The 25,056-nt window shown below is 38.8% G+C and overlaps 1 protein-coding gene across 1 annotated transcript; it reads right to left on the bottom strand.

Moving 5' to 3' along the window:
- Positions 1-930: 930 nt before the first annotated feature.
- LOC120108904 (F-box/kelch-repeat protein At1g57790-like) lies at positions 931-2,088 on the bottom strand. Its single transcript, XM_039122620.1, has one exon. The coding sequence runs from the start codon at positions 2,086-2,088 to the stop codon at positions 931-933; it is 1,158 nt and encodes a 385-aa protein (XP_038978548.1).
- Between the last annotated feature and the right edge of the window lie 22,968 nt (positions 2,089-25,056).

The raw sequence follows: 25,056 nt of genomic DNA, 5'->3' as shown, positions 1-25,056 counted from the left end.
CTTCTGAAATTTACCTCCCACAATGGACTGGCAAGCTCTCATGTCCTGAAAAAATCTAAGCAATTGTAATATGACCAGATTTAACATATCTTCTACATACAGATATTTTATTCTTCTTTTAGGCAAGAGACTTCATCTTTATCAGCAATTCCAATCTAGTTATATCAGCAAAGAAAGAGTAAATATGATTGAGATTTGTATCTTCGGAGATTGACATAACGTAGGCTTCGCTACCATAAGAGAAAACAACTATGAAAATGGGGCTACCTATATTCATTAAAGTCATGACAGTTTAAAAAGCAGGGATAAAGAGATGCTACAAATTTTGTTTTTTAATATTGGATGTGAAGGGAATGATAAAATAGAGTGGAGAATTTTTCTTTATAGGGCCCTTTTATGCATTAATGGACTAAGGAGAAGTATTATTTTCAGTTGACCCTTTCAAGAAAGGAAGTTACCAAATTGGGAAGAAAAGATTTAACAAACGGGGAAGAAAAGATTTGGGTCCGGCGTGCATGAAGAAATATGAGATTTGAGGTGGATGTGCGTGTGGGAATGATTCTTCTTTATCCACATCTTTTTTGTATTCATGGAATAAAGAAGCTATTTGAATAGAGAAGAGATTTGGGTCATACGTGCGCTGTAACCAAACTGATGGAGGTTTTGGGGGTATCTTCAGAATTTTAAAACAATAAAATCGGCATTAGGGTTTGGGAATTATAAAGCGCATTAGGGTTTGTGCCCAATTCCCGGTGGGGTTCAATTTATCCATATCATAAGATTTTAGGGAGTATCCAATGCAATGCTTTTTCTATTAAAATTTATAAGCCATAACAATAAAAGCGAAAACCAGAATACCGTAGGCAAGTTAACAGCGAACAAGAAAGAGAAAAAATATTGAAAGGGTCGATCACACCCAGCCTTCATAGTTCAAAGACCTCCGGTTGATGCAAGCAACCAATGCGACGATTCCCAACCAATGTCATTCGTATCCAGAATAGAAAACTTCGCCCAGCTCGACTGGAGGAGCCATGAAGCATGCCCATGCTTGCCGTCCATGTTGTACACCACCATGAACCTCCTGTCCTCCCCGGTGGGATACCCCCAGCGTTGCAGAGCAAAATGTATGCGGTTACCCTGGCCAATCCTCCCGGCGTTCGACACCGAAAACGAACCCCCCTTCCCCAGGAACAGCGCTCGATCGCGGAAACCCTCGACCTCCAACCACGCCATCTCGTCCATGTCCGCCATGAAGACCTTTGGATACCACGTCTTGCTGTCCTTGAAAACCAGCAAAATAGTCCCCGATGCCTCGAGGACGTACCATCTCTTGTGGACGTCCGGCCACACGCGCCGCACGCGGCTGTCGTCCAAATCTAGCCAACTCAGCCTAGGCACGCCATTAAACACGTCGACGACGCCTAACTGGCGACACGGGCTAACGACATATAGTCTTCCGTTGCAGGCAACTGCATCGCAGTCGACGACAGTGGGCCAGCGGCTGCTCATGGCGACGGTCGACCACGCGGCATCGCCGATGGTGCAGTAGACGAAGCAAGAGTCGAACATGAACACGACGACACAGCCGGGGTCGGTGGGGGGCAAGGAGAGGCCGACAGTGGCATCGACGGGGATGGAACTGAACGGCCACGGTGGGAGGTCGATGCGGGCATTGGAGAAGGGGTGATGGAGGAAGCGCTCGTCGGAGTAGGGGTCGGCGAAGAGGAGCCAGCCATGGGAGGAGGCGAGGCAGAGCTTCTTGGAGGAGCCGGGGAGGGGGACGTCGTGGTAAGTGCCGTCGAGGGGGCTGTAGAAGGTGCGGGTTTCGGAGCCGGGGTCGTCGGGGGGCAGCATTAGGAGGGGGACGGTGACGGGACGGGTGACGGCGAGGGCACGCCAGGAGCGGCAGACCAAGCTGAATTGAAGCTGGTCCGGGAGAGGAAGGTGGTCGAGGATCAGGCCGAGAAGCGATTCGTGGAGATCAGCCCACACGCTGCTGCTGCTGCTGTTGTTGTAGGTCTTTATTGTCTTCTTCTTGGCGAGAGTTCCCATCGGCTTCTTGAGGATGGTTTGGTGCTTTGAATCCATGGCTGGGCGAAGAGGTTTGAAGTCTCGCTCGACACTTAAAAAAGGAACGAGGTTTGAGTTGGAAGCGGACTTGAGGAGGGAAACCGTTGTTTAGGACTCGGTCAAGGAGTTCAATCCACGTACAGTTGCAGACTGTCTCGACCTACTTAAATTAATTATTTTCTCAAAAATTATATATATAAAAACACAAAGGAGTACTACTGAGACTCTACTTCTTTTCCATCACGAATTGGGAGAACTCCGCTATATTTGAGGCTTACCCAACTCCCACCTAGCAAAAGATATAGAAGAAAGGTATTAAAAAAAATAAAGGATATGTGATTCTAGAATACAGATTGAGAAATGAAGATTAATTATGATGATTTTTAGGTTTTTTTTTTTATATACAAAGCTGTGATTTTAAGTCGATGGTACCTGGGAAAACGGTCTCTAGAGGAGCCCGAGGTAGACAGCATTCTTCAAGATTAACTAGTCCTGCTTTAATAAGATAATTTCATAAAGTAATACGATATGTTTTAGCAAGGCTATAGTTTTGAAATCAATATTTCATACTTTCTGAATTATCCAAATACTCAAAATATTAACCAACAAATAATAATTCAACAGCCATAACTATGGCCAAGCTTATCCATGTGGTAGGCTTGAAAACCATATTTAACGCCCATGGTGCAAGTTTAGAGCCACATTTAACGCATGTCATAGTATAATCTCACTAATTAAAAAGCCAAATTGTAATCAAACTGAAATCCAAAAAAATACAATGAGATCCACATTTATTATGATCACATTCCAGTCAGATTACTAGTTTAAATCCACTTCAAAAAATACATAAAATTTCCAGTATGTCATAATCACAAGAAGTCTTTCTACAGAGAACGGATCTCTTAGGGTCCTCACCAGAGACTTTCCACAAAAAATACTAGTTCTCATCCTTTTATACTCTTGAGTGAAAATTATACATTGACCTTAGTGATCATGGTGCTCTCTATTCTTTTAACCTTGGCCTGATGAAACATGACCCAACAAGGTTCGATGGTCTTCGCACCACTTGATGGACCGATACTCACTCCTACCAGTATATAAGCCTCCAAGTTTCCGGACCAGCGTGTCTCATGCAGATGGAGAGATGTGCAAAACTTGAGATTTTCCACTCTCCTTGGGCGCTTGGTCTTCTCCTGTGCCTCGTGCTCTTTCTTTCTTTCTTTCTTTTCCTCTACTGCGCGCTACTACCTTTTTTTTTGGTTTCTCAGCCGCACTTTATTTTGTGTCACCCGCCTCATATGCCGCACACACACGTGGTCCTGCACAAAAAAACAAAGATAAAGCCCTAGTGGGCTGTTGGTCTTCTCCAAATAGGCTGGATCTACTTACAATCTCCTCCACTAGCCCACAAAGGAAGGAGAATATACTATAACTTGCTAGTTAGAATCCATGCCGGCCAATTCGGCACAAAGTTTTAGCTTCTCTCTAGTCACAACTTTCGTCATCATGTCAGCTGGATTCTTTTCAGTGTGAATCTTTTGTAGTACTAACTGCTCTGCAACTGCCAGTCATGGGCATCGGGCCGTGCCGGGCCGGCCCGGCCCAGGCCCACCGGGCCACGGACTAAACGGGCCGTGCCGGGCACGGCCCGCTCAGCCAAAAACCCAAGCCCAGCTCGGCCCTAGGCCCGTGGATTGGCGGGCCGGGCCCGGCACGGCACGAGACGGGCCGGGCCCGGCACGGCACGAGACGGGCCGGGCCCGGCACGGCACGAGACGGGCCATGCCAGGCACGGCCCATCACGGGCTGCCAGACGGGCCGTGCCAGGCACGGCCCGTAACGGGTCCAAACGGGCCGTGCCAGGCACGGCTCGTAACGGGTCCAAACGGGCCGTGCCTGGCACGGCCCGTCTGGCAGAAAAATTCTGCCCGTTACAGGCCGTGCCTGGCACGAGACGGGTCGTGCCTGGCACGGCCCGTTTGGACCCGTTACGGGCCCTGCCTGGCACGGCTCGTCTGGCTGGGGGGAAGAAAATAGCCGTTTCCAACGGCTATTTTTTGGTTTTTTCCCAAAATACCCCTCCCAACAGTCCAAAAACGGCTAATTTGAGGGGTCTTTTGGGGAAAAATAATTTTGGAGTCCTATAAATTCCCCTTTCCTCCCTCATTCTCACTACACCAAACCAACTATTCTCTCCTTCTCTACTACAACTATTTCTCTCTTTAAAGTGCTCTTCTAGCAATTTAATTTTTAGTTTGCATTTAGCAAGTGTTCAAGTGCTACAAAAGAGGAGGTTTCTGTTGAGAAGAGAAGGTCACTCCTGTTGAGAGCACAAGAGAAAGCTCAGAATCTCGGCTCTACCTCTGCCCTCTGACCCTCTACTCAATTCCTCCTTGTGGTTAGTTTTTATTTTTTGCATTCATCAATTTAGATATGTCATCTTTTGAGGAAAGTCATTTTGGCATTTCTTCTGTTTCTGAGGGAGAAGAAACTAATCCCCAACCCCATGTTCCTAGTTCCTCTAGAACTAGTGAATCGAGTGAAGATCAAACATCTTCTCGTAAGAGGACTAGTGCTGTATGGAATGAATTTGATAGAATTATGGTTGATGGAGTCTAGAAAGCAAAATGTAAAAAATGTGCCAAACTTTATGGTTGTAGTAGTAGTGGGGGAACAGGCCATTTAAAAAGACATCAAAAGAGTCATAGGATGCATGATTCTCATGCTCAAGGTACCCTTAATATACAAGGGAGATCACTTGTAGGTAATTTTGCATATAATCATGAAAATGAAAGAAAAACACTTGTAAAATGGATAGTTAAGGATGAATTACCTTTTAGTTTATGTGAATCTTTTAATTTTGAAGAATATGTTCAATTAAACCTACAACCTGCTTACAAAAGAACTAGTAGGCGTACATTTAGAAGAGTAGCTATGACTAACTTTTTAGCAATGAGACAAACTTTAATTGAAACACTCTCTATTTTAAATATAAAAATTTCATTAACTTCTGATATTTGGTCAGCATTTGTAGGTAGTAATTGTTTTATTGTCATTACTGCTCATTATATTGATAATGATTGGCAATTAAATAAACGTTTTCTTGCTTTTCGTGCTTTTGATTTTCCATATTCTGAGCAACAAATTTCAAATGCCATTTATCAAACTGTATGTTCATATAATATTAATGATAAAATTATGTCTATTACTTTTGATAATGCATCTAATAATAATTCTCCTGTTACATTATTAAAGGACTCATTGCATCCCATGTTAAATGAAAATTTATTGCATATTAGATGTGCATGTCATATCTTAAATCTTTCTGTTCAAGCTAGCATGGGCATGATTCAAGATGTGATTTCAAAAATTAGAAATGCAGTTTCTTTTATTCATGCTTCAAGATCAAGACTTCAAGAATTTAAGGAACTATGTATAAATCATGGTAAACGTTTTAAAAAATTTAAACTTGATGTAATTACTCGTTGGAACTCAACATATAGCATGATACATGATGCATACCCATATAAAAACTTATTAAGTGCATATATTAATGATCGTGGATTAGGCTTTACATTGACTGAAACTGATTGGAATAAAGAAAAAATTTTGGAAGATTTTTTGCTTAGTTTTTATAATGCTACTAATGTTCTTTCTGGTATTTATTATCCAACTTCATATTCATTTTTACAACAAGCATATATAATTAGTCAAAAATTTGCAGAACATAGATATGATGATATTTTAATGCCTATTATTGAACAAATAGAATCTAAATGGAATGAGTATTGGGACAAGATATGTCCTATGCATAACTGTAATAACCCCAAAAATTTTTTTTATATAAAAAGGGATAGAATAGTCCTTTAAAATTGATATAAGGGTAAAATTGGAAAGAAATCAAAGTTAATGGTATAACAGTAGATATGTTGAAGTGTTAGGGACAAAATAGGAATTTAATAATATTAAACAAAGGGTGAATAGTGCTTGATGTGACTTAATTGGAGGGTTTGAGTTGGTCTAAGACGGAATGAAACAGAGAGAGAAGGGAGTCTCAAGCGTGAAACACAGAGGAAAGAAAGAAAGAAAAAGAGAAGAAGAAGAAGAAGAAAGAAGAAGAGGAAGGGGATTCGAGGAGGAAAGGGATCCCGGTTGCACTTCCAGTTGAAGGAAAAAACGTAGATCTCCTTCCCCTCTACGCAAGGACCTCGATTTCCAAAAAGAAAAAGGTAAATATCCGTCCCTATCTAGTCTTTTGATGACATTAGGCTATACAAAGGGTGGATATAGTCTAGAGGGGTCGGATAAGGGTTGTAAAAGATGCGGTTAAAAGAGGAAGAATCGGATTTTGACAAATTTTTCCGGCACTACGGAAAAATTGTGTCGAAGTCCCAACTTCGGCGAATTATTTAGGGGGTCAAACGACCTCCGATAGCAATGCATGTTACCTCTTTAGAATCTCCTATGAGTGTAGAATGTTAGGTAAAAATTTCATCAAATCTGGAGTTTGGAAAGTGGATCAAACCCGGGATGAAGTAACCGGCTATCGGTCCGGGTTACTGTTCATCCAGGTGGGAAAATAAGAAATTTTATGCCAAAATAGGGTATTAAGCCTAGATTAGGCTAAGGGAGACCTTGTACTCGTGCAAGGGAGTCCCTAATATACATAAATGATGAGTTAATTAATAGAAAAATAAAAAAAGAAAGAAAAGAAAAGATTTAGGGAACGGGGGAGTTGAATCAATTAAAGTTCCCTATATTATAATTGGCACGTAGATTATGACCCTTGATACAAGACTAAATGTATTGTAAATGCATGTCAGAGTTGGGCAAGAAGCTAGGGAACAAGAGGAAGAAGTTCCCCACTGCCTGCTGTAGATTTTTGGAGGCGTATCAGGGCTGTGCCGGATTGACAGGTGAGTAGGAGTCATGTACTTTGCACCATGAGCATCCTTAATTCATTTTCATGAATGTTACCAAGTGTAAATTGATTCCACTTGAGCATATTGATTGATATTGTAGTAGATTCCTCTATAATCTTGATTCTCCATGCTTGATTATTCTGTACATGCATTTGAGAGAACATTGAGAGGAATTACGAGGGGTTGATGAGTAATCAAATTGATTCCGAATTGTGAAATGATTTCTTTTGTAAATTGATTTCATTTTCTCTATTTTAAAGATTGTAGAGCCTTTTTAGTGGTATATTGAGTTGTATTGCACTTCCTTGACCCTCACTCCTAACCCTGATGTTAGTTTATGATTGGGTCATGATCGAGTGAGTGGTAGTCTTGATCATACTCCTTTTTAGTAGAGTATTGGGAGGGTGCATTATGGCATTTATGTATAGCTTGGCAGTATCTGCAGGACACCTATAGTCGATGGGGGTTGAACATCGGCCTTTGTGCACATAGTAGCCTTCTGAGTGGGCGGAGCCCAGTCCCTTCCTAGGGGGGACACGGCCCTAGGCGTAGGATCGGACGGTCCTACGACTTATATTCTGCTTGCCGCCGGGCATAGTAAGACCCCGCGAGGTGCAGTATGGCTTTCCGCGGATGTAGAATTCCCGCGAGGTGTCGTTTAGTATATAGATGTGAGATGGATTTCTGTTCTAGATACTGGCCAGCATTTACATCATCAGTATGGTGTCTTATCCTGCATATGCATGTGACAGTGGGGAGTTGTTGCTGGTTCGCCTGGGGCGTAAAACCTACCTCCCGACAGCTGTCTAGCATTTACATTATCGATATGGTGTCTTATCCTGCATATGCATGTGACAGTAGGGGGTTGTTGCTGGTTCGCCTGGGGCGTAAAACCCACCTCCCGACAGCTGTCTAGTGATGATTTACATATTGGTGTGGTGTCATATTCGATGTATGCATATGGCAGTAGGGAGTTATTGCTGGTTCGTCTGGGGCGTAAAACCCACCTCCCGATAGCTGTCTTGTTGATGATTCAGCCTATTGACACCTGATTTATATGATTCAGTACTATGACCTGTTGAGCATATTCATGAATAGCATATATGTTGACTTGATTATTTCATATATGCTTCAGATGAGTTGATATTGATTGTGGTGATATTGATGACTTACTCCATATTCTCTATGTTGAGATCATGTTCATCTTGTTATTGATCTTGAGATTTCACCTCGAGCCATGATTATATCTGGTCTCATGTGCATAGTACTCTCTACTCCACTCACTGAGTATTTATATACTCACTCCCCAGTTTGGTGTTTTTGATTGCAGGGCAGGTATTGTATAGAGAAGAGCAGGGTTAGAGATTGCCTGCTAGCTGTGCCGCTCCATAGTATAGTATTATATAATGTAGATAAAGGTTTATACATTTTGGTGTATTATAAACCTTCTATTGTATATAGTGCATAGTTACAGTCATAGATCCTGTTGTGGATATGGGTTTGACCATGGATGGAATGGGAACCAGATTTTTATACAGATGAGTTATATGCCTGAGATAATGTATTGATATATATTGTCCAGGTTCATTATGTGACAGATTATGTGATTGCTGCTCTGACAGGTAGTGTTGTTGTATGTATTGAAATAATCCTGACAGGTCACTATAGGAAAAGTGATCATTTTGTGCATGTATCATGCCAAATTTTTCAAGATTTATTGATGATTGATAGGTAGTAGGGTTCTACGCGGTGGCTGGTGGCCTTATGCCTACCCGCACCCTAGGATCGTCGCGGCGGCCCGCCGTAAACGGGGCGGGGGTCGTGACAATAACTTAGCTGCTGTATTTGATCCAAGAGTTAAATTGAATGGCGTGCTAATTTTACTTGATGCATACTGTGAAAATATGATTCAATATCCTGAACCTGCTAAAATTGAGGTAAAACAACTTCTTTATGATATTTATGCTATATATGATGAAAAAATTCGTGGATCTAGATTCTCCGTACAAAGCTCTATTTCTTCTTCTAGTAGTTCTCGTTCGTCATCTATTTTTTCATTCATTGCATAGAGAAAACACACACATGCTTCAAGTTCATCTTCATCTTCTTCATCTTTAAGTAGTGAACTAGAATTTTATTTACGAAATGATCTTCAGTCTGCATATGATGAAAATCAAATAGAAAGTCTAGATGTATTATCTTGGTGGAAGAGTGTTAAAAATCAATATCCTGTTATGTCTGCAATTGCACGTGATATTTTAGCTATGCCGATGTCCACAGTAGCATCGGAATCCGCTTTTAGTGCAGGTCGGCGTGTTCTTGATGAAAAGAGAAGTAGGATGACTGGCGAAACGGTTGAGATGCTTCTCTGCTTCAAAGATTGGTTGGATGCTGAGGCGATACTTCAAGATAAAGGTGGACATAATACAACATCCTCTGATGATGATGATACAAACACTACTGAATAGTGAATGCTGAATCACTGATGATTAGTAAGATTTTTTAATTTTTTATAATTGTACATTTTTATTTTTTTAATTGTTAAAGTGAGTCATCTCTATTTTTTCTCCTTTCTTATTGTATTCTGGAGGTCAGACCAAGGTCCAAATCTCCCTTTATGTACCATTTTGATTTAAATTAATAAACTGGTAAGGGTCTATGCCAAACCCCCCACCATTAAGGTGGTTTTATATTAATAAATTCTTAGTTTTCAATATTTATTAAATTATTAAAAAAAATTATTTTCATTTATTTTAAGGGGGATGGGCCGTGCCTGGCCCGGCCGTGCCGGGCCCTGGCCCGCGGGCCGTGCCAGCCCAGGCCCTTATGGGCCGTGCCGGGCTCGGCCCACGGGCCAGAAAGTGGTAACCCAGCCCGGCCCCCTTTAATGGGTCGTGCTAGGCACGGCCCGTTACTGTAGCAAGCGGGCCGTGCCGGGCCATGGGCGGCCCGGCCCAGTGCCCATCTCTAGCAACTGCCTGGCATAGCCAATAGTATCTCACATCTTTATGCTTTGTGAGTGAATAATATGTAGCATTATTACTCAAGTCTAATGCACTTTGACTATCACAATGAACTACATACTCATCTTGCTTCAAACCCAAATATTAGAAAAATTGTCTCATTCAAAGCATCTCTTTTCCTGTTTCAGTAGCTGCAATATACTCAGCCTCAGTGGTAGATAAGATAACAGACTTCTACAGTTTTGACTGCCAAGATACAGCTCCCCCTACAAAAGTAAACAAATACTCTTAAGTTGGTTTCCTTCCATCAAGGTCACCTGCCATATCTGCATCTGTATAGCCCTCCAAAATTAGTTTTGAGCCCCCAAAAGTCAAGCACATCTTAAAGCTATCTCTCAAGTATCTGAAGATCCACTTCACTGCTTGCCAGTGATCTTTGTCAGAATTAACTAGGAACCTGCTAACAACTCCAACAGCATGAGCAATGTTTGGGCGTGTGCAAACTATAGCATACATCAAACTTCCGACTGCAGAGGAGTAAGGAACTACTACCTTGCTACCTTTCTCTTCCTTGGTAGAAGGACAAGTCTTCTTACTCAGTCTAAAATGACCACCAAGAGTTGTATTGAACAGTTTAGCTTGCTTCATGTTAAACTTTTCAAGTACCCGCTCAATATATTTCTCTTGTGATAACCACAGCTTCTTGGTTTTTTTGTCATGAAAAATGTGCATATCCAAAATCTATTGTGCTGCACCAACGTCTTTCATGTCAAAGGGCTTGGACAACTCTGCCTTCGTACTACGAATCAATTGAACATCTTGTCCTACTATCAACATATCATCTATATATAACATAAGAATAATGAATTTACCATCAGAAAATTTTTTGACATACACACAATGATCTGCCTCTATCTTGGTATAGCCATGACCCACCATGAATTAATCAATTTTTTTATACAATTGCTAGGAGCCTGCTTTAACCCATACAACTCTTCTTCAACCTACAAACCATATGCTCTTTTTTCTTTACGTCAAATCCTTCTGGCTGAACCATGCAGATCTCTTTCTCTAAATCACCATGAAGAAAAGTAGTCTTCACATCTAATTGCTCAGGCTCAAGATCCAAGCTAGCTGACAAACCAAGAACAACTCGAATGGAACTCAAAGTCAATACCTTTCTTCTGCTTTAAGCCTTTTACCACTAATCGAGCTTTGTACTTCACTAGCTTTTAACCATCCATCTTTCGTTTGAACACCCATTTATTTTCTGTAGCCCTTTGACCTTTAGGAAGCTTTACCAAATCATAAGTGTTATTCTTCTATAGAGAATTCATCTCTTCCTACATGGCCTTTACCCAGCTTTGCTTATCCTTGTAAGTCTATACTTTCTGAAAGCTCTCTGGCTCCCCCTCTTTAGTAAGCAAAACAAATTCTGATTCAGGGTATCTAGTTGATGGATGACGCTCTCTGATAGACCTCCTAACCTGGAGCTCTACCGTAATTGGCTACTCCTTCTCAGCACTCTCTAGTAGAGTAGAATGCTCCCCCTGTTTAAACAAATCGTCCTCATCAACAACTGGCTCATTACCTTGGCCTTCAACTTGCATCTCTTCTCTATCAGTGGTATTTTTTAGAGGTAAAGAGATAGATGTAAGGTCAGAAACACCTTCAACTGCTTGACTCGACTTCTCTACTTTTTCAAAGTCTGCCAAGGTCTGGTCTTCATGAAAAACCACATCTCTACTTTTAATGATCTTTTTTTTCTCTGGATCCCATAGCCTGTAGCCAAATTTTGTAACTCCATAGCGAACAAATATGTAAGGAATGACCTTATCATCAAGCTTTGCCCGCTATTAGGTACATGTGTAAATGCCTTGCACCTAAAATACCTTCAAATGAGAGCAGGAAACATCCTTCCCCGTCCACACTTTGTTAGGAATATCAAAACCTAAAGAAACTAATGGAGACCGGTTAATTAAATAGCACACAGTAAAAACAACTTCATCCCAGAATGACTTAGGCATGTTTAGCCATTCTCAACATACATTTGATCTTTTCTATAATGGTGTGATTCATCCTCTCTGCAAGACCATTATACTATAGGGTATCAGGAACTGTCTTCTCATGTCTAATACCATACTTTGAGCAATAATTCTTAAACTCATTGGATATGTACTCATCTTCATTATATGTATGAAGATACTTTAATGGCTTTCCAGTTTTCCTCTCCACCAAGGCCTGAAACTGTTTGAAGCACTGAAATACCTGATTTTTTGTTCTTAAAACATAAACCCACGCCTTTCGTGAAGCATAATTAATAAAGATAATAAAATATTTGCGGCCACCTAAGGACTCCACTTCAATGGGACCACACACATTAGAATACACCAAATCCAATATATTAGGCTTTCTACTAGAGGCTTGTTGAAAAGAAATTCTATGATGCTTGTCAAGTAAACAATAATCACAGAAATTCAATGATGTACTTGTGTGAAAAGAAATGAGGGACTTTCTTTCCAAAATCTGCAATCCCTTCTCACTCATATGAGCCAGCCGTCTGTGCCACATATTTGATAAAGCATCTTCAGTCATATTCACTATACCACCGTACAATTTTACTTGTGTTTTGTAAAGTGTGTAACAGAGCTTTTCTCTAGCAAATACCATTGACCCTCTCGATGGTTTCTACCTCCTGTTGCCAAAATAATTATGATACCTAGCTTTATCAAGAGCATTAGTGGAGATCAGATTCAGGCGCATATTTGGAACATGTCGCACATCCTTGAGTGTAATGCAACATCTAACATTGGTAACAAAACATATATCACCAATTCCCACAATATCAGCATAACTATTATTTTTTATCTTCATTCTATCAAATTTACCTGCTTTGTAAGTAGTAAAGAGCTCTCTCCTTGGAGTGATATGATAGGAACATACTGAGTCAATTATTCACTCCACATCGGGATCTGCAACATGACAATACTGGTCCTCTTCCATATAGAGAACTGCCACTGCTTCATCTGAAACACAAGCAGTGGTGTTTTCATTGTTGTTCTTCTTCTGATTTTTTTCTCTTTCAATTTATTTCTTAAGCCTTGTAGTGTTTCTTCATATGACCCTCTTTATTACAGTAGAAGCACTTGATTTTTTTTCTTGCACTAGATTTACTTCTGAAAGTACCGCGCTCCTTAAAATCTCTACTCTTACCTTTTTTTCCTATTTTTTGTAACAAGAGCCTGTGCACTGTCCTTACCTATATCTCTTCTTCTTGTTTCTTCATTAAAAAATATATCTTTCACCAAAGTAAGTTATAGCAACCCATCAGAAGCAGATTTGCTAAATGATACCACCAAAGTCTCCCAACTGTCAGGCAATGAACTCAACAACAATAATGTCTGCAACTCATCATCTAGCACTATCTTTATTGTGGTCAACTAATTCACCAAGTCTTGAAACTCACTCAAATGCTCAGCCACAAATCTTCCCTCTTTCAGTTTCAAATTTACAAGCCTCTTAATTGCAAAGGCTTTGTTTTGGGTTGTCTTTCTCTCATAGAGACCCTTTAACTTCATCCAAAGACTGTAGGCGTATGTTTCTTGAGATAAATGATGGAACACACTGAGATCAATCCACTGTCTGATATACCTAATGGCTTTTCTGTGCATCATCTTCCAGTCACTATCACTAATGTCCTTTGGCTTAGCATTAGTATTTTTAATTGGCTCATGTAAATACTTACAGTAAAGAATATCCTCCATCATAGGCTTCTAAATAGAATAATTAGAAGCACTAAGTTTTATCATGGTATCCGAAGAATTCTCTATCTACTCCCACAATATCTCCACACCCACACAACCTTGGCTCTAATACCACTTGTTGGGACCAAAATAAGATATTGTAGAATAAACTAAGCCAAATTACCAAATCAACTAGAAGCAATATTTACACAGCCTGTAAAGAAAAAAATAGAAAAAAAACACCTAAATAGCAATATATCAAATTACCAAATCAACTAGAAGCAATATTTACACAGCCTGTAAGTATTGTGTAACACAGGCAATATATCAAACACCTAAAGAGCAGAAAAAAAACACACCAAATTTATGTGAAAAACCCTCTAGTGTAGAGAAAAAAAACCATGGGGCAAATCCGATTAATCCACTATAATAAATATAGAGTTTACAATACTCAAGTTTATGCCCTAAACTCGAGTCCTCAACAAATTAAGAAAACTCCAATATCACTTCTCTAAGAGTAACAATGATCTCACCCAAACTACCACAACGTGATGAATCCAAGATTGTAATGAGATCCCTAACAATGATTACTGCAACTTTCTATAGCATCTAATACAACTCTTAGACAAAAATCCAATTTGTCAAATCTCCGTGTGAAAACCACACCCAAGAAAGATAAGGAAAAATCTGTTTTTCTTCCGTACGACGTGCAAAAGTTGAGATTTTTCACTCTCCCCGTGCGCTCGGTCTTCTCTTGTGTCGCACCCTCTTTCTTTCTTTTTTTTCTCTCTGTCGCGCGCTACTACCATTTTTTTTGTTTTCTCACACGCACTTTATTTTGTCTCACTCACCTCATATACCGCACATATACACACACGGTCCTGCACAAAAAACAAAGATAAAGCCCTAGTGGGCTATTGGGCCTCCCCAAATGGGCTGGACCTACTTACATGCATTACTTTAATAGTGGCAAGGGGTCGCACCATATGAACTAAAGTTCTTCTTAAGATCTTGCTTTTATTATTTGATTTTTTCCATTGAACTTGTCTTAGCCCCATCATTATTTTTCATAATACTTTAGTACATATTTTTATCGATGAAGATAGTAGGTTGTTAGAAATGATACGTATGAAACCAAGAGTCAATCAAAAAATAAGAACCACAAAATAAGATTCACAAAATAAATATGATGGCTTGCTCAAGGCCTGGTCTGCTTGACCGGCCTGACCCGAGCTTAGCCCAAGGAAATGGGGATCACGATCCCCTATCTGAAATGGCCAAACGACCGCCATTGAAGCCGGTCGGGGGGCGTTGTGGCCGTTGGAGACGGTTGCAACCACCCAACGGTCGGCCGATACTAATTTTCGAGTAGCCGATGAACCAACTCAAACTAAATTTTGATCAACTTGGGTTATGTTATCTCTAGTACTATTGGCCCAATTGTGGTCCAAAAGCTGAAAGTGATTGGCATGAAAGAATGAACTATGAAGAATGTATCCTTTTCTTAAAATGGGTAACCAGAGAACTAGCCTAACGCAACCCAATATTAATAAAGTCGAGTTGATTGTAGTCTCAAAAATTGATAGCCGATTAAGACTTCACTGAAAAAAGCCATGAAAAATTTTAAGTAAATTTTTAGAAAATTAAATTAATTAAATGGAGAGGTATTTTTGGAGAAATAATTTTTTCAAGTAAATCACATGGAATAAGATTTGAATACTGGGAGGGGAATTAGGATTGGGTTTTGAGGGATTAAGGTATTTTCATTCTTCCCCTGGAATAAAAATAGAAATGAGACTTCCTCTAACCAAATGGCTGGAGCAGGAGTAACTCCTTCTCATTTCCCCTTCCAACCCAACTCCCCCAACCAAACACGCCTTAAATTGCTTACTCGTCCAAAATAAATTGATAGGTAATGTTCTAAAAGAATGTAATCTAGAACTCGATATGCTCGCCCTAGTGTTTATTTCTTTACACTAGGTTCATCTTAGATAGTTGTATTTGTATTTATGAGATAATTCACTATTACAACATATAGAAGATCAAAGGCAACATGCTTAAACTTGACTTTGAAAAAAATCTTTGATTATTTACCCAAAAAAAAAAAAATCTTTGGCCAAGTCAAACACAATTGGGGATTCCTTTCCACATTTCACAAAATGTGATTTGGTGTCACGATCCTGATGACCACTTAGGAAGTTCATTTTCTCATAATTGAACCACTACCACCTAATCTCTTTCTTTTAGTGGATGGTATTCTCATTTAGATTTTCCGAAAGAGATACAAAGAAGGCATCATCACTAGCCTAGAGCAAGACCAGCTATCAACTGCCCATGCCTTCTCAATTTGCCAACAACACCCTTGTCTTCTTCAAAGCCTCCACTTAGCAGATTACAATAATTTAATTCTTCTTATATGCATTTTTTTTCGGGTCTCAAGATCAATTACTCAAAGTCGAGAGTGGTCTTTTTCAAAGAAAACTGTCCTTTGTCTAGCACCTATCTCAATCACGCCATTGAAAGCTTTAAACAAAGGTATTTTGGGGGGACTAAGGTATAGTTTTTAGTAATTTTTTAGAAAATCAATTAGGTAGAGAGGTGTTTTGAAAAAATAATTTTTTGAAGTAAATCTAGTGGAATAGTATTTGAATACCGGGAGGAGAATTCGGATAGGGTTTTAGAGGATTGAGGTATTCCTATTCTCCCAATAGAATGGGAATGAATATGAGATTTCCTCCAGCCAAATGGCTAGAATGGGAGTTACTCATTCTCGTTCTCTTTACGAGCCCAACTACCCCCAATCAAACACACCTTAAATTGCTTGCTCGCCCAAAATAAGTTGGTTCGTAATGTTCTAGAAGAATGTAATTTAGAACCTGATGTGCTCAACCTAGTGTATATTTGTTTGCAACAGGTTCATCTTAGATAGCTATGTCTCAGTATTTATGAGACAAATCACTATTATATCATATAGAAGATCCAAGGTATCATGCTTAAACTCGACTTAGAAAAAGAAAAAAAAAATTGATTTAAAAAAAAAGAAGCTTTGACCGAGTCAAAGTCGATTGCGGCTTCCTATTCACATTGTCACAAAATGTGATTTGGTGCCATGGCTATGTGCCATTTTAAGCATTAGCAAATCCACAATCCTTCTTGATGACCAACTAGGAAGTTCATTTTCTCATAGATGAGGCTTGTGACATGGTGATCCACTACCACGTAATCTCTTTCTTTTAGTGGATGGCTTTCTCATTTGGATTTCTCGAAATGGACATAAAGAAAGATCATTACTAGCTTAGAGCTATCGACTGCCAATGCCTTCTCAATACGCCAACGACACCCTTATCTTCTATAAATCCTCCACTCAGCAGATCACGATAATTTAATTCTTCTTATATGCATTCAATTTTTTTTTGGGGGGGGGTCAACATTACTTAGTCAGATCCCGCAATGGTCTTTTTCAGAAAAAAACCCCTTCATTGGCCAGCACTTATCTCAAATCCTGCATTGAAAGCTTGAAGAGCTATGAATAATTGTCTCAGGTTATCGCTGCAAGACCAAGCTCTATTTGAGCAACATTCAGATAGAATTTAGCAAAGAGAAAAGGCTCTACCCAATCTCTAGGGGCTGTCTAACCATATAAACTCTGTTCTATTAGCAATGGCCTAGTATTTTATGTCATTCTTCGCCCTTGCCCATCTTAGCTGATAAAGCATCTTGATAGCGTTAAAAGATCAGCATTACTTATTGGTGGATTTCACTTCATCACTGAATACTTCCCAATTCTTCTTGTTTTCTACTCTCTCTTCAAATTTGAATATGTAATTTACCTCGATTGAATAAATTTTGGGTGGCTAAGCCTCCCTTCATAGAAAAAAAAAGACCCTTGAAAGGCTCTAGAGTAACATCTAGAGGCTTTTGTCTTATCAATTAGAAGAAATATCTGCGCAAAAATGCACGTCTTGGCATAAAAGATCTCAAACATATGAATCTAGCACTGTTAGGTAGAGGGAGATGGTGGCTTTTATTGACTCTAGAAGTGCTTGGGAAAAAGATCATCACTCAGGAAGACTAATCCCTTTCAAATACGCCAAGTTTGAAATCATGTGATTCTTCTTTTTGAAGGTCGTTCTCCAATGCACAGATGGTGAACATTACCACTGGAAGAGAGACTAATCAACTACGATCCTAGCAAGATCCATGGCTTGATCAGCTCTTAGAGTGTATGTGCACCTACAAGATAGAGCTGGCCCATCTAAATTTTGGATACCTACAAATGTAAATCTTCCTCTATAGACATGGTGCATCGATGGACTAGCCTCGGCTGCAAAGCAAATCTATTTTGGGCATTAAATAGCACAAACTTAATGTTCTCTAATTATTGATCCAAAGAGCTAGAGCCCAGCTTAATCTGAGCCCAAAAACTCAAGTCGAACTTGAATCAAATATGATTAAGCAGAGCTAGCTCCAGAACAAATAACTTTTTTTTTATTTTGAGGTGGCTTTCATTGATTCACATTAGGAAATATTCAAGGCCAAATTTTGTTAAAGAGAATTTTGGATTCGAGTCTAATCAAATAATTGGTCTTTCCATCAATTAGCTATAATCAATCATCGAATGAATCGAGCTTCATCCTTGCTAGAAGTGTGCTGCTGAGCTGATTTCAACTCGACAAGGTTACCGAGCTGCTCAAAGTAGGCTCGAGTTCAGCTCGATTCAAAATCAGGCATGCCCAATAAACAAGTTAAGCTCAGATACAATTTTTAGGTTCGAAATTATTTAATTTCAAGATCACATCCAAGTCTGGCTCTATGACATGCACCCCGAGACTTACCACATCGTAGAGAAGATACCTAACTTTTAGGCCTAATGACAGCAGAAACGTTTGATCCAATCGTGTGGCAAAGTGGGCTGTCTATGTCCACTAAAATCAGAACGTTATCCTTCTCGCCCACGGCAGCCACACAAAGGCACCATATTTGGTATGCTTGCGTGCGAGAGAGAGAGAGAGAGAGAGAGAGAGAGAGAGAGAGAGGTTGTGGGCGTCTCACGAAGACTGGTAGGTGGTAGGAGGTTGTCTGGTCCACTGCGAACCGTGACTTTGATCACGAAAACATCCAAGATTCGTGCAGCCGACTGAGAGCGGCTTGAGCTATGGCTCAACTCATAACTAAACCCCCTCACAAGGTAAGCCAAAGCCACCAAACCACATGTTCTTTTCTATTATTTTGTCATCTTGCTTATTTACAAGGAGCAAAGCTAGGAGCTTTCTTTCAATAGCACCACATTTTTTTTTCCTTGTGTGTCAAGTTGCACCAAGAAATTGGTGAAATATAGGGAGGTTGGTGTGAATCATCATGATTTGCCATGCCAGCATCATATGAAGTACTTGAGAAATCTTTTATGACTAGTGGCTGCTGCAAGGCACTTTTCACCAACAACTACAACTTTTCTAGTTTTTATATATAAGCATCATTGTTAGATAACCCTCAAAGGTAAGTTGATAGCTCCTAAGTAATCTGACCAAGGACGATGGTCACATGCTTGAGTGGAGGACCACCTTGTAGTTGAGATATTAAATAATCAGATGTCAAGCTCGCTTGCAGGGGTTGCTGTAGTATTGCACCTTGACACTTGTGGTTCTTTCCAACTGGAAATATTGTCTTAGCCCCTCTTATCCTATTACATTAAATAGCACTCCTTGCTTAGAGCTGTTTCTTCCATGTGTACAATCGTTGCAGTATCATTATTTTAAAAATAGCTATCTTACTTTCTAGTGCAGTGATACCCTAGACCATTGAGTAAGATGTTTGTAGGTTCGAAGCCTAGATATTAAATCCTTAATTAGGGTTTAGTACTGGCTAGTTGCTGAGTGGGAAAGGACTTAGGGTGCACAGGAAAGTTGGTCGGGCTACTCTAGTAGGTAGGAACTAAAGAGGAAAATGATAGCTCAAGATACCCCGATTTAGTAGGATTTGGTTAGTCTTTTTTGGACGAGATCCTCGGTTGTTAACTTTACTAGATAAATTTTTAAACATATCCGATCAAACCTAAATCTATCAATTTTTAGTTGGAGCAACATGTAAGTTAACATCAGCAATGGCAATATAATTCAAAGAAATAGAGGATTCCTTTAATTCTTGTAATCGAATTGATTAGACTTCGAGTTAATATTTTCTCAGTTAAGTACAATTCAAAAGTTTTATCAGAATCATATCTAGTCTTTTCCTCTCTTTTTTTGGATAAAAGGTGCAACCTTGTTCGAAAGTCTTATAACACCATAACCAGCAAACCATGTGTGTTTCTGTACAACTCAATGTGTGTTTTGAATTTGTAGTGAATTTTTTATCATTAGTCATTAAAATGAATATTAGATTGACCACCAATAACTGGCCGCCGTGGTTCTCAAGAAAATCATGGATTCCACCTAAACCTTTCTGTATCAATCCTTGCCTTATTTCTTTATCTTTTGCTTTCCCCCAAGGGATTATTTGATTGCATCACACAATTTGGTTGGTCCTAATTAGTTTGGTTCTTATCGTAATCATGCATCCGCTTTTACTTTAACATAACCTCTTATTAGAAAACAGAAGTCTGTGACATGGATGTGGTCCTAATTAGTTTGTCCGAGCCATATCGTGGCAGCTTTATCGCCGCAATCATAGTTACGGAGCTGTGCACTGAGTGCAGCATCGGCAATTCCATCCTCCCGTGTTTTTCTGGCTTTGCATGCATCACATTCGAATTTCAATTAGAAATTAATTGCAATCCCATCAAAGAAAAAAACAAAAATTGGGCTCAGTATTCGGCTCTAATTAAGGTGGGATCTAGCCCACCAACTCAACAGTAGATCAATTCAATGTCAAAATAATACATTTTTATTGTACCCTTCTCTACTGTTTCTTTTTCATGTTTGTATGGACGTGCTGCTTTATAATTGGACCGATCAAACACTAAGCTGGCGGATCTGATTTCAATTAAGAGAATCAGCTAAGCTTCAACACTACTAGTACATGTGGTGGGTGCAGTGATAGCATTCCCTTCGTCTCATGTTTTTCTAGCTTTGCATGCATTAAAGAAAAAAAATATATTTGCCGGGTATTTAGCTCTAATTGAGGTGAAATTATTAATAGGATCCGGTCCACCAGCTGGAAGGTAAATCAACCTAACTATTAAATGACATGTCCCTATTGCAGCTTTTTTTCCTATTTTTTTTCATTTTGTGATTGGACTGGTCTACCACTAAGCTGGCGGATCTGATCTCAATTAAGGAAAGTAGTGGAACTTCAACACTACCAATAAATTTGGTGTCATAAACTAGTATGTGTACTTGTGTTATTCATCCAAGCATGAAAGACTAGGAATAGACACAAATGGTCATGTGATTCTGCTATTGAAGTCGCAACAACTCCCTTTTCCTAGTTAAATTACATAGTAAACCTCCGTTGTTTGGTCTACACGTGTGATTTTTGGATCCCTCTCTGGGCCATCCCCTTTCTTGGAGTGCAGCGTGATTTTTGGATCTCAAACTTGGCTCCTCCTGGAAAACAGACCTGAACCTCCTGATAAGGGTTGTAAGGTGTTTGTGTTAATAACTCGGAAAGCTACGTCGTTGCTATAAAAGTTGCATGGACCAGGTCTGCAATCAAATTCTTGGGGCATGGTTGGTGCCCCAAGGAGGGCAAATTACCTGGTCCCAGTAGTCCTCGAACCCTTTCCCTTCAAATTAAATGAACGTCCTATCAATCACGGGCTGCTTGATCTCTCATGTCTCACAATAGCGTCGTTTTTCTTGATCGGATCCACCGTTCTCAGTTTTGGAGCCTTGCATGACTTGCCCCGGGCTTGGGTTCCGTATCGTTTTTCTCGGAAGATGAGGGAGGGCTAACGTAGGGTCACGGCATCGTTTATATTTTTATTTTTTTATTTAAAAAGTAAAATTATTGAAATTTATAAAAATAATGTTATTAATTTTAACTTTTTAATTTTAAAGAATTTATTTTTATTATTTTAAAAAAATAAAAATAAAAAATTCTTACTTTCAATATTTTTTGAAAACAAAAAACTTTACCACTATTGGCAACATTGCCTCTGCCACTATTGTAATACCTATATTTGCTATCATGCACCGCTACCATTCCATCATCTTCGGTATATATTGCTAGCACCCTCATCATCACTATTATCACTATCGTTGTACTATTACTGTCATCATCACTGCTTTCTCCATATGGTCATCACATCCCCCCACAGCCATCGCTGGCACCATACCATCACTACGAAGCCTTCGCCACATTATTGGCATTGCTACCACCATTTGTCGCTGCTACTGATGTCATATCACTGATGCTCTCACGATCAATACCATCAACGCTTCCATTGTCTTGATCTTTACGTACAGCCGTAACCCCCATAGCCATCAATCATATTTATATATTTAACAATAATCAACTATATCGAACCTATTTATATTTTTTAAAATTTTAAAAAATAAAAAATAATTTTTATCTTTTATTTCAACGTAAATATGCATTGGGGATGTTTTTTAGTTCCATATTGATTATACATTAGATAGACAAAATAGTATCAGAGGGATCTAGTCCATAACTTATGTAGATTAAGAGACACTGCAACAAATTTATAGGAGTTGACTACAGGCTGATTATAGTACTTGTAATTAGATTATAATGGATTTGGATCCTGACCTGGTGAGAGACCCGTGCGGGCGTATATTTAGTCCCAGATCGTTTATATATTAGGTAAATCTTGAATACTTATATAGGACTAAAGAACCCAAATGACATCTTTCAGTTAGCCTTTTTAGAGTGAGGCTCTAGAATGTAATAAAATATTATGAGGATCTATGCGGACATGTATTTAGTTCCACATCAGCTATGCACTGGATAAATCTTAAGTACTTATACGGGGTCAAGAAATCCAAGTAACATCGTAGGTGCTTACACGAGCAAATTTGTCGTTCGGTTAATTTCTTATTAATTAATGTCTTATTTAGTTTGAGCATGTAGTTTTTAGAAAAAATTATATAAAATATCTATTATCTTAACTTATTCTATCTAAAAATTTAAAAGTATATTTTTTAAAAAAATTATTCTAATTTCTAACTGAGAAATAATTTTTTTAATATCTTATATGATTTTTTTAAAAATATTTTTTTTTGTGAACATCATTTTTTCTTAAAAACACTAATGAAATGCAAGTGATTTCTATTATAAAATCATGACTTTTCATCTTCATCTTTAGATGGATATTAATCTGAATTCATCCATGACTATTCAACTTTTCATAACCCTCCAATTTCATCATTAATGATAAATTAATGTATTTCAAAGACTATAAATATATTAATTTATTATTAATGATGAAATTGGAAGGTTATGAGAAGTTAAATAGCCATGGATGATGAATATCCTTTTTTTTTTATGGAGATGGAAAGTCATGGTTTTACAATAAGTTTTTAAATTTTCCGTTCACCATATTTTATTCCTTCTTTCTCTGTCCTCCACAACCAAGAGCGACCTATCCTATCAATCAATCAAGTACTACTTTTCAGTGTCGGAGCCCTTTGCAGCCGGGAATATATTCCATGCACAAAAGTTCGGCATGGGCACGTGTCGGGTATCACGGAAGCTGATGTTGTTCCATGCGCCCCGGTGAAAACCGCGCGTACGTTTCTGACTGAGCATGTATTTAAGAAAATTAATAGGATGGGGGACTGGATGGCGGTTATACAGCCCACCACTTAGGATATATTTTTTGGGCAGAAAAGGGAGAGCTACCACATATTCTCCGTAAATTGTTGTATTTTGATTTTTTAGATGTATTCGTACATATATTATATAAAATACTTATTTTTGAAAAAAAAAAACGGCGCGTACGTTCTGCACCCAATTTGGAACCGGAAAAATAAATAAATGCAGAGGTTTCGAAGCGTATACAGAATCGAATCCCCGATCTTTTGCTTAGAAGGCAAGAGACTGTATATAATCCAAACTTAAAACTTTAAAACTTTAAAACTTTGAACACCATACTCTAAAACTTTGAAACAGGAAATAATCAGAAAAGAACTTTGGAAAGAAGAAGCTGAGGAGGCAAGAAGATTAGCGTTGTTTGTTTGTTTATCTGGATATGCAAAACATAAAAAATTTCGTCAATTCATAGCTAAGAGGCAAGTGGAGTTTGTGAGAAAACCTGATAGAATTTAATATTTTTTTTATCAGCCTTAGCTTGGTTGATTGGTATCTCTCTTTGTCTGAGATTGATCTACAGCCCGAACCTCCTCATGCTGCATGATCATATAGAATTCTCAGAAATATCCAAAATTCTTATCTTTCCATTTTCACTAGCACCATGCAAGTTGAAGTAAAGCAGTGCTAGGATTGGAGCATGTGGAGTGCTTTGATGGCTCATCCCTAATACCCATACTATATAATCTCATGTCAATTAAATATATTTGAATTATAATTTTGATATGTTTGAATATTATTATTGTCGATTTTTAGTAGGTGGGCAACGAAATGTACCTAGATTTCATCAAGGTGATGAAAGGTTGTTATAGATACGGAAAATGGTAAAAACATGCAGAAACGAAGTAGTAGCAGTAGTTTAGAATATCAGTATATTTTTAAGAGACCAATCATAGTTAACATATTTCTCTAAAAGCTAGATTGTTCGATGGATAAAGTCGTTCGTAATTCTCTTTTATTGTGATGAGTAATTTTTCATAGTCAACAATATTGTCATAATTCAGGACTTTATTCAAAAAGACTAGTTGGGAAGTATTATTTAAGTGTCTTGGTTCCATGTGTAAGTATCCAAGATCTACCTAATATATAACCAATATAGAAATAAATACATACCCGCACAGATTCTCATATGCTCCCTCCATTTAAGCTTTAGTATCCTTACTAGGTTAAGAGTTCAAATCCATATAAATTTATTCATAAGTACGAGAAATCCAATCACAAACAACACGGCCTGCCCATGATTAGCCCCCATTTGGCCCATGCTGCTATGGCATTTGGTCCATATGAACCATAGGTTGGGTCTGTTGTGTTACTATTTGTCACAACTCAAGATCTTAGTCCAGTATAAGTATCCAACATGATGCCGGACCAAGTTTTAAATGGAAGAAGGAGAAGAGGGGAAGAGAAGGAGGAAGAAGAAGAGAAGAAGGAGAAGGGAGGAGAAGAGAAGAAGAGGAAACGTGGGGAAAAAAAAATCTTTAATTCTTCATTAAAACCCTAATCAGCATAAAGTTCCCTTTAAATAGGGCCCCATAAGAACAATTAAAATAAACCCCTTACATAAAATAATTCCCCACAAATAAGCCCTAAAAT

Source organism: Phoenix dactylifera, unplaced genomic scaffold, assembly GCF_009389715.1.
Source record: "Phoenix dactylifera cultivar Barhee BC4 unplaced genomic scaffold, palm_55x_up_171113_PBpolish2nd_filt_p 001630F, whole genome shotgun sequence".
Taxonomy (NCBI): domain Eukaryota; kingdom Viridiplantae; phylum Streptophyta; class Magnoliopsida; order Arecales; family Arecaceae; genus Phoenix; species Phoenix dactylifera.
The sequence above is the reverse complement of the archived record's forward strand: the minus strand, read 5'-3'. Positions and strand labels throughout refer to the sequence as shown.